Below are 10,912 nucleotides of genomic sequence, written 5' to 3'. Positions count from 1 at the left end.
CAAAAACTAATGATGTAATATATGGTGATTAACATAACAATAAAAAAATTAAAAAAAAAAAAAAGAACAATGCAAGGAGAGTGTGACAGTCCGTGGTCAAGGGCAGGGGAGAGGGGTAGTGTTAAAAACATTCCCGAGAAAATTTCCCCCCCCCCCCCGTCCTGTGAATGGCTTGAGAAGCCTGCGGGAAGGAGAGCAAAGTTGAGTTCCCTAGAACAGAGGGGCTCTGGAGCCCAGAGGAGGAAAGGCACTCACTGCAAAAAACACTTCTGAGAATGGCTATTCGGTGTCATCACCCAAAAGTGTTTGCCCACAGAACTTTTCATTGTGTTTGGTTTTGTTCCATAAAACAATTATTAATATGAGATGAAGATTTAGGAAAACATCGCCCCTGGAAGTGAGCAAGGAAAAGGGCCTGGGGAAATGTCATCCTGGGAGGCTGGAGCCATGGGCCTGTTCCGCGCCTTGCCCAGGAAGGACTAGTGAGCCAAGCTTCCGCACGCTCCCCCCAGCCTGGGGCGGACACGTTCCAATCTAAACGAGCCAGTCTGCTTTCAGGTCATTTATGTAGAGTCACCTTTTCTTAACCCTCCTGGTGGAGTCCCCTTGAAGCCTACGTGGAATGTCCTAGAAGGTACGGTCCCCTCAAAAAACCACAGCCCCGCCCAGAGGCTGAGACGGTGTGAGGAGTGGGAGGCTCTGAGGTTGAGCCGATGCAGCCAGGGAGGCCCAGCTCTACCGGTGAGATAAGAACAACTTCCAGGGCCTGAGCGGGATGAGCCTGAGGCAGATAGACTGAGAGACAAGGGGAAGGGGCGGGGGGAGAAAAGAGTAAGTGAAGGGAAGGGGAGGGAGGCGGGGAGGAATCAGAAATGAGAGGACCAGGAGATGGAAAGAAAAGGGGAGAAAGGAGAGAAAGGAGGTTCAGAGAAGAGAGCGGGAACAGGAGGAAGGTGGGGCGGGGGAGAAGGGTCTGTATCTCCAGTGAAATCCTAGGAACCACCTCAGATTCGGGGAGCAAGTACCTAAGTAAACATTCTAGAAGGAACCCACCTTCACTCAATGAAAGTAGATTCACATTAAATAATGAACTAGATGACTGCACTCGAATCCAGGGAACCTTTCCATCTATTTTAATTGGCAGAGTCCTCACTACCAAGAGGTGTAGCGCACAGTTCCAGAACATACGGTGACAGAAACATAAAAAGGACATGTATAAGATCTTATGTTTTGGAGCCAAGTGATATTCAGAGTGGATTCCCTCCTCAGCCCATGGCCATCTGATGCATTTTTCTGTTTTCTGTGCCAAAAGATATATTTATACTAATAGTCATTTGTTTTCTTGAATGAATTTGCTTAGGGAGATAAAGTGCACATTTCAGATAATACATCATTCCGTGCTTAAGAACATTATAATGAGCAAACTCCAAAGGCAAATAAAGTTGTACTAACCACTATCTACATAAATTATCTACTTTAACATGTCCCTTATTCATGCAGGATATTAAAAATACCCTTTCTCCTTCTATCAAAAAAAAAAAAAAAACCACCTCTTCACAACTGAGTTTTATCCCTTCAAAAAAAGCTTATCAAAACAACATCACTAATGCCTTTAATATTATATTACATGTATATAACAAAATTAGATTCTTTCTCACACTTGGGACCATCAGCTTTACTTTGTGATCCTCTTTATCTTGTACCAGACCAAATTCAAGTTCAAAACAATCAAAAATGTAATATTTAGCACACAATAGCAAGTCTTATTAAAACTGTAGAACATTTGTGATAAAAAAATGATAACCTTCGAAGATGGTGCTTGGTAGCTAAGATGTTCCAGAACACGGCCCATGCCTCCTGTCATTCTCCAGGAAGGGAGGGTTACCTCTGGTCCTTTGCCCACTTTCAGATGAATTTCTCAGGGAGATGTTGCCTGGGGCTTGGATCAGTTCCTCTGGGCAAAAGATCAGAGCCACCAGGCTGCCCTGCTCGGAGGCTTGGAAACTGACATCAGGACCTCCCGATGCATGCCTCCTCCCAGGGATGCCCAGCACCCTCTAGCCAAAGCAGCCAAGGCTGCACAGACCTGAGCTGGGGAAAAAGTACACACACAGCCAGTCCAATCTTTTAGACATGAAGGTTTTTCCCAGGGTTATGTTGGGCAGCATGGGGCCAGGCACTTGCTCCTTCCTCTCCTTACTTCCATGTTAGCCCCAGTGTCCAAGGAAAGATCTAGCCTTGTCCCCACAGCCTGGTTCACATGGCCCACAGAGGCCATGAAAATGCATATGAGCCCAGAAGAGCCATCTGGGGGCCCCTATCTCGCCGATTAGAGGAAGGACCACTGATCTGTCCCCCCATTTCTCCCCAAAGAGCGGATACGCCCTTACCTCTCATTTCCGTCGCTGAGGAGCCGTTGGACCAGGCGGTCCACTTATTCCTGTGCTTGCTGATTTCCTGGACTTTGCAGACGTAATGCCCTTGATCTGCTGGCCGGAGGGTCAAAACCGAGAGTGTGTAGAGTGCCCCGCGCCTCTCCTCAAGGAGGCACAGCCTCTGCCGGAAGGCGCTGCGGCTGTAATTCCCATAGTACTGCACCACCCGGAGCTTGGTCATCTTAACCATCAAGGCTTCCGGGGAGTTGGGGCGTGCGAAGAACCAGCGCACGGCCAGCAAGCTGTCCTTCCGTCTCTTCTGGGAGACATGGCAGAGAAGAGTGGCATTTTCCCCCTCCAGGTAGTCAACCACAGGCCCCGGGGACACGGTGACATTGAGGGCCCCACACACCTCTGCAGAGAAAAAAGGAAGAACATGAGCATGGCCACTGCCTTTCCCCAGAAGGACACACAGTGCATCTTTTCTCCGGGAGCCATCTGCATGGCCAGAGGGGCAGGCCACCCTGATCCCCTCCACGCTCACTCTGTGCCTTTGTGGTGGACAGGAGGACTCCTTCTGGAGCATCATGGGGACAGGGGGTTCCTGTGGGCTCCCATGTCCTCATCCATGGGACAATCCCCTCCACATGAGATGCCACTGACCACCTGGCCCAGACACAGTTGAAAATTTTCTTTAATTAGTTGCTGACATTTAACACTCAGGACATTTCACATAAAGATTTGGGTTTTTGCAATCCCTTAAAAATTTCCAGCCCACACCCATCCACCTGCCTCCCAGGGTCCACTTTAGATCAGTTTCATCACCTGCCTGAGGTGGCAGTGCTGTGGGTCCAGGAGCCGCCCTTCCAAGCCCCCTGCCCTGTCTCGGTGATTTCCACTGTAACCAAGGCAGAGTATCAGTGCTAGTCAGGCAGGCATTAAACTAGTACTGAGGAGCTGGGGCAGCAGAGGTTTCTCAGTGTCTTGCTCTAGGTCTTTTGTGGACTTAGGTCCCCAGTCTCAGAGCCGCAGTGCAGGAATAAAGAATGAACAAACCCAGGAACAGGGAGGAGTGGGAGAACGCCCCCAACAACTCAAAAGATGCTCCTAAATTCCAGACCTGGTCTACTACATCCCGTCTTTTGTTTTCTTCATTAGATCCACCCCCAAGGGCTGCCCCTCCTGAACTGCCCTTCTGCCCCCCAAGCTGACCTTGGAGGGAGCCACCCACTCAGACCAGCCAGACCAGAGGACCTCATACAGAGACCTCCCCCCGGGAGACTCACTATATGGTGACAACAGGGAGCGAGCAGTGTGGTCGTCCTGCCCTGGAGCTCACCGCTGGAGCCGTCAGCTGGCAGGCAGAGCCCAGAAAAGATGTTTCGGCACAGGATGCCCAGAACCTAACGGCAGGGCTGTCTTCACCCCAGGTCCCACATCCTCCCCCTGCACTGCCAACTGCCCAACAGCAGCAAGCACCATCCCCTGCCTGCCCCACCACACAAGCAGGGGTCCCTGGGGTATCTCAAGCCCCAAATGTCACCTCTGGTCACAAGAAGGGGCTTGGGTCCTGATGTGAGGTTCACCAAAAGCTTTGAACTCTGGCCAATGCTGCAGGTAAGCAAGGAGGAAGGATAAAAAGGTCAGGAAAGACTTGAACCCTCCACTAGGAAGAGGCCATGAGTCAACAAGGTGAGGCCCTATCTCTGGGGGTGGGAAGGACTCCCGTGAAAAATATTCTTCATGGTCTGTCGGAGTGGGAAAGACTCCCGTGAAAAATATTCTTCATGGTAAAAGTCCAGGCAATAAGCTCATCCTCCTATATGGCTTCCACTCTTGAGTTCATAAACTGAATACGTTCAGAGATATGATGGAAGGGTCAACTTTCTCTAATTTTCTTTCCCACCTCTCAGACGCCAGGCCCACCAGGATACTCCAGGCCACGCCAAGATCCTTAACTTAATCACATCCATAAAGTACCTTTTGCCGCATAAGGTAACATTCACAGGTTCCAGGAATTAGGACACAGACGTCGTTGGGGGCCATCGCTCAGTATTACCACATCATGATAATCTTTTGTTACCTTAAAAAACAGATGGACATAAATTCACAAGAAAAAGGTTGGTGCTGGGCTGGACTCTCCTTGTGGAAAAGAACGAGATCTTCTATGCCTACAGTGACAAAGGACAAAGCCGGTCCAGGGAGATACTAGGGGAATGAAGAGCATCAGCAACCAAGGAAGGTGCACAGTCTCTAGTAACAATCTCCCTGTGACAGAAATCGCTCATGTAGGACAAAAGAGGAGGAAATGCTTCCGGCTGTCTCCCCTGCATCTCGCCCATCTGCCCTACACCTTGCCCAGACGCCATATTAAATTAGCCCAAGTCCCTCCTGACTGCTAAGGCCCTGTCTGAAGTCCCCACGGGCCACAGCCGGGACACCAGGCTGACCTGCTCCAACAGCTGCCTGGGGATCAGCAGGAGGAGAGCCGCAGAGAGTGGCAGCTGGCTTCCAGAACTGAAGCCCAGCTTTACCCGCCCCCAAGGGCCCCCCACTGGAGTCAAGGGGAGAACTGGGGAAGGCAGGAAATTGAAACAAGATGGGTGGGATGAGAGAGCCCAGACCCCACACCCCAGTCTCCTCCTATTAACGCCGAGGGAAGGATGGATTATTTATAGTGACTGAAACCAGGAGAATGTGCCAAGTGCTCAGTCCCCATGGGAGGCCAGATTCCATCCTGGAAGCAAATGAGTAACCCTTCCACTTCTGCAGCTCAGACCAGAGTCAGCAGCTCCCGGGAAAACCAATGGACCAAACCATCTGCCTAAAAGGACCCCTCCTTTTCTCTTTACCAGGGCACCTCTCCACCTTCATTTAGCCCCATGTTCTCTCACAAATGGTCCATGCATGCTTCTCCCACCAAAGCGCAAACACCCCTGTTGTGGGTTGAATTGTGACCCCAAATTTATATGTTGGAAGCCCAAATCCCCATTCCTCAGAATGTGACTGTATTTTGAGATAGGACCTTTCTAGAGGTGATTAAGTTAAAATGGAGCTATGGAGCTATTAGAGAGGGCCTTAATCCAACATGTGCAGTGTCCTTCTAAGAGGAACTCTGGGCACGATACGTGCACGCACAGAAGGTAGCCCACGTGAAGACACAGGGAGAATACGGCCATCTGCAAGCCAAACAGGGAGCCTTGAGAGAAACCATCCCTCCTGATACCTCGATCTCACATTTCAGGCCTCCAGGACAATGGGAAATAAATGTGTGTGGTTTAAGTCCCCCAGTCTGTGGCACTTTGTTCCGACAACCCCAGCGAGCCATACAACCTTGTTCACAGGAAGGCTCGTTTGGCCCTACGTCTGCCACCAGCCCAGATATTTACACCCACTTTCAACTCAAAGGCATGGGTGGAGGATGACCGAAATTCAGGGCCAAGGGCCCTTCAGGGGCATAAAGCTTTGCTAGAGGACATGGGCTCTCAGGGGGCCCCAGGTCTGCGATGAGTCTTCCTTGAAAGCCAGGTGTTCCCAGTAGTACCCTCTCTTTAGACCTAGTTAAAACCCAGCGAACACAGCTCCCGTGCCGGCCTGGGGAAGGCGGGGGAAAAGTGCAGGTAGAGGCCCCAGTGCTTAGCAGAGGTCAGCCGAGCTGGATATTTGGTTAAATACTAGAAAAAACAGCATCACACAGCATCTGCCCGGCTGCAGCCAGCAGGGCCCCTATGGCCCAGCAGAGAACACAGCAGGTGGGAGTCAGGACAGTGGGAAGCAAGGGCAACACCAACCAACGTATGGAGTCAGGCTGACCAGAAGGCGGTGCCCGTAGGAGTCCAGGCCTTTCTCTTCTGGCTCTGTCTGAATGACAGAGCATATACCCACCCTACAGGGCAGAGGGGCAAGCCAAGCAAACAAGGGCCAAGCCAGCTACATGACCGGGCAGGATGGGTGTCACCCTCCGGGCAGGGTGGTCTCCCCTCTCCTGGCCTAGGATGGAGAATTGTGAAAAAGTCATTCTTGCCCAGAGAACAACTGAATTTCTTGCTTTGTGACCCTGCATTGCAGGGAAGTGAGATGGGAGGTAGACTCCCCTACCCCCCTGGTCCCCACCCCAGGCACCTCTGCACCCAGAGTTCCCACTTCCTCCAGCTTCTGTCCCAGCCTACGCTTTGTTAATCACGCAACAAATACTTGCTGAGCAACAGCATTGAGCCAGGCACTGCACAAAGAAGAAAGCATTCCTGGGGCGCCCGGGTGGCTCAGTCGTTAAGTGTCTGCCTTCTGCTCAGGTCGTGATCCCAGGATCCTGGGATCGAGCCCCGCATCGGGCTCCCTGCTCAGCAGGAAGCCTGCTTCTCTCTCTCCCACTCCACCTGTTTGTGCTCCTTTCTCTCTCTGTCAAATAAATAAATAAAATCTTAAAAAAACAAAAAAGAAGGAGACAGCATTCCTAACCTCATGGAGCTGAGAGTCCGGTGGGCAAGGCAGCTGGTCCCGGGGAAAAACGACACAGGAGGAACAGCAAACAGTGTCACATGCTACAGGGAAAAGGTGCAAGGCTTTAAAACAAATCAGGGCAAGATCCTGATCTAGTCTGTGGTGGGTTCAGGGAAGAAGGAGACTCTGGGGAGGTGACCAGGAGCTAAAGGCTGAGTTGGGGTAAATCACATAAAATTCAGGAGAGTAGGTGTGCCTGGGTGGCTCAGTCAGTTAAGCGTCTGGCCCTTGGCTCAGGTCATGATCTCAGGGTCCTGGGATCAAGCCCCTCATCAGGCTCCCTGCTTTTCCCTCTCCCTCTGCCTGCCACTCCCCCCACTGCTTGTGCTGTTTGCACTCTCTCTCTCTGTCAAATAAATAAATAAAATATTTTTTTAAAAAAATCAGGAGAGTAGAAAAGAGTGACCTTCCTGGGAGAGAGGGGGTGCCACCTGTGCAAAGACCCTGGGGCACGAGGAACCTAGAGCAGGCTGGAGGGAGAAAGCACAGCGCCCTCTGGTGAAGGGCACCACACAGTGGCCCAGAAAGCCAAGGGGCCTGCCGGTGGATTTCAGACCCAGATCTCCACCCCAGTAAGGACCTCTCCAAGTTCAGTTCTTAAAGGAGGAATATGACAACATTGGGAGGGAAGAGGCTGAATGAAACAGAGCAAACGGGATTCTGGCCACAAGGAACCCTCCCCCATGTGGGCTGGGCACTGGGATTCTCACAGCCTGGGCCTTCCCAGTGGCTTGGTGGTGCTGGGCAGAGAGCCGGGCGTTGGTATTTAATAAAGCAGGGCTAGAAACTTGGTGCCATTAGGTGTGAGGCTCTCCTCGTCTGAAAAATTGGAAAATGATGCCTGGCAAGGTGAGTGTAGGCTCCAATGAGGAAACAGCCTCAAAATACTGATATCCGTCCATAAGCTCTGAAAGCTAGGCAGGGGAGGGCAACAGAGAGTGACACACTCCGACCTGTGAGCAGGGTAGGTTTCTTGGGCCCTGGGGCCTGCACTTGGAAGGGCCCACTGCTTGGCTTCATCTCCGCTGTCACTCTCTTGAAATTTTGAATCAAGGACCCCACATTTTCATGTTGCGTTGGATCCCACAAATTGGGTAGCTGATTCCGCCTATAGGTGAATATAGGCACCTCTACGAATTAAATTCCCGTGGACAGGATTTCTGGGGTCTAACCCTCTTGCTCCCGTTTGGATACTGTCGTGAGAAGGACTAACACAGCTCTGAAAACAGCTCGAAAGAAGCTGTTTGTATACCAAACAGTATACAACCCACTCATCCAGTACAGAGCCTCCGCCTCTCCCTCTAGCACTGGCCACGCAGGGGAGGAGGGCAATTTCCAGCTGCAGGGGAGTATAGGACTTCTAAGAGAAACAAGGTACCCACCTGGCCTAGGACCTAGAGGAGGGTATGGCCGCCAGCAATGGGCTAGTGGCTCTGTGCGCCGCGCTCCTTTCTGTCCTGAAGAAACTGCTCCCTCTCACTCAGATCATTCCTGACTGCTGCCCTGAATTTTATGTCATTAACTCCAACTCAACCTTCAGCTCCCCAGGGTCTGTTTCTTCCCTGACCCTACTCAGCCAGAAGTGTCTGCATGTATAAAGAATGCAAATCATGCGTATCAATCAGCAGCAAAAATCTCATTCTTAGCAAAAAGATAGTCTGAATTCATGACAAATAAATCTCTGAAAGAAATACAATTGTATTATTTAAAAACCCAAGGCACTGGGAGCCTGTATTTATCAAGCACCAAGGAGAAGTGCTATCAGACCTAGCCTATGGGGTGTTGCATCCACATTAAGCCCATCCCCTGAAAATAGCTCTCATCCAGGACAAACACGGGAACCTGGCCAATGATAAAGGCTACCACTCTATGCCAAGCATTGTTCTAAGCGCTTTAGGTTTATTTTCCCAATTGATCCTCATACTATGTTTATCCTCATTTTACAGAGAAGAGGGCTGCCTCACAGAGAAGCAAAGCCCACTACTCAAGCTCACACAGAACACAGAGGAGCTGGACTTTGAACACAAGCCATCTGGCTTCAAAGGCGACTCTCAACCACCACTCCGGACCACAGCTTGGCTTTTGGTAAATATTTGGCCCTCGGTTTCCTTTCTTGTAAAATGAGAGGTTGAACCATGTAAGGTCCCACTCTGTCCCCAAATGAAGAAGTAGGAAAGTGCAGCGGTAAAGAGTCCAGAACTAGGTACAAAGCAGCTCTGACAGGCCCGCCGTGGGGGATTGTGGCCAGGGCTGTCATGATAATCCACCCCATGGCCTTGGGCACAGCCAGGGCAGACTCTATAAAGGATCCCGAATTGCAGCTCTCAAGCCTCCTGAAGTCTCCCGAAAACACAAAAATGTCCTTGACTCCCCATCCCCCCCAAAAGTCACTCTCTGGGGGTGCCCTCCTTGATAGCACCTGTGATCAGGAAGGTGGTCAGGGAGCCTGGGGGGCGGGGGACTGAGGACCCTTGTGCCCCCTTGCATCCTGTTGGCTGCCGGCTACTCCACCAGAGCTGTCCTGGCCCAACCACCCCAGTCAACGTCCCAGTCAAACCTCCAGTCACTGTCAGCCAAGATGATGACAAGGATGACAAAAGCATTTCCCAGAGCACCGATTTCAGATTCACCAGAAACCCCGCTACCCTGGTAGCCAGGGGATAAGGGGTAAAGTTCTCCCCACTGTGATCCAAGTCCCTCACCCTCCCACTCTGATCTATGAGGGCTCATATGCCAGGTTGACCACTTGGGAGCTGGGTCACCCTTGGAAAATCACTTAACTCTGACCATCAGCGTCCTTATTTACGAAACACAGCTTAGACCTGCTGAGCACAGGGCAGAGCCAGGCTCCCTGGGTTCAAATCCCTGCTCCACAACTCACAAGCCTCCTGACTTAAGCCAAGTCGATTCCTGGGCCTGAGCCTCAGTTTCCTCATTTATAAAATGGGGATACTAACAGCACCTCCTCCAGAGGTTATTGACAAATTGAGTTAATCTTTGCAAGGCACCTGGATATATAAATTTTGCTCTTGTCATGATTACTTTAAAGCGTTGTTGTGATTAAATGAGATAGTGTGTAGCAGGACACCTGGCCCCCAAGAGGCACCCAGGAAATGTAAGAGCCAACGAAATATTCATTATTGATTATTATTCTCGCCAGCGTGGACTTTTCAGCTCCGAGGCAGGCGGGAAGGGCTCGGAGAATCAAGAGAGACGCTTCTTCAGCAACTTGGAAGTGAGAGCAGCAACCCCGAGAGAGAGCCAGCAGTGCAGACAGAGGCTGTCCTAAAGCAGGGTCCTCGGGTAAAGGGTCCCACGTCTTCCAGGCGCGGACACCGTGTCGCACCCGGCCTGCTCTCGCAAAGCGCCCGCCGCCAAGCCCCGGGTTGCTGGGGCAGATCCAGCCCTCCCGACCGGGTCGGAGAAACTCTCCGCAGAGGTAAAGTTGCTGCCAGCCTAACCCGCCAACAGTTGTTGGTCCTGACTGTCGTGGAGAAAGCAAGCAAGCAAGCCAACAAATAGGGCCGGCGCGTCCCTGCTTCAATCTTGCCCCCTAAGGCCCGGCCCCGGGAGGGCGCGGGGGCTGTTGCGAGTGGGCCCGGCGGAGGCAGGAAGGGGGCCCCGCACGGCGGCCGCGGGAAGCCGGGGAGGCGCCGCCGCGTTCCGCCGGGCTGGTGCGGCCACAGGGACCCGCGGAGCCCCGGCCCGCCGGGCGCGGACGGGGAGGGGGCGGCCCGGGAGGCGGTAGGGCCTCCCCGCCAGGCCCCGGCCCCCGACCCGGCCCCGAGCCCCGGCCTCCCCGGCGCGGGCTGCCCTCGCCCCATCCGCGCGCCCGGCCCCGCCGCGCTTACCCGGGGCCGGAGCCCGCGCCAGCAGCACGGCCGCCGCCAGCGCCAGGAGCCGCATCTCCCCGCCGCCACCCGGCGCTGTGACGCCCGAGCAGCGCCGCCGCCCGCCCGGCCCCGCCGCCAGCCCGCCCCGTGCCGCGCCCGCCCCCCGCCCCCGCCCCCGCCCCCCCCCCCCCCGGGCCCCCCCCC

The 10,912-nt window shown here is 53.0% G+C and overlaps 1 protein-coding gene across 5 annotated transcripts in view; it reads right to left on the bottom strand.

Moving 5' to 3' along the window:
• The window catches only part of VSTM4 (V-set and transmembrane domain containing 4), a 124,593-nt gene that overhangs the window by 98,467 nt on the left and 15,214 nt on the right, over positions 1–10,912 (bottom strand). For 4 of the 5 annotated variants that reach the window (XM_025880398.2, XM_025880396.2, XM_025880395.2 and 1 more), the window contains one exon: positions 2,391–2,789. In XM_025880398.2, coding sequence (XP_025736183.1) covers positions 2,391–2,789 — 399 coding nt within the window. Of the gene's footprint in view, positions 1–2,390; positions 2,790–10,726; positions 10,825–10,912 lie in introns of those variants that run through there. The other variant, XM_025880400.2, reaches the window with a different exon arrangement.

Source organism: Callorhinus ursinus, unplaced genomic scaffold, assembly GCF_003265705.2.
Source record: "Callorhinus ursinus isolate GAN/ISIS: 27379988/994484 unplaced genomic scaffold, GSC_fseal_2.0 scaffold20, whole genome shotgun sequence".
NCBI lineage: Eukaryota > Metazoa > Chordata > Mammalia > Carnivora > Otariidae > Callorhinus > Callorhinus ursinus.
This window is presented reverse-complemented; position numbering and strand designations above follow the sequence as displayed.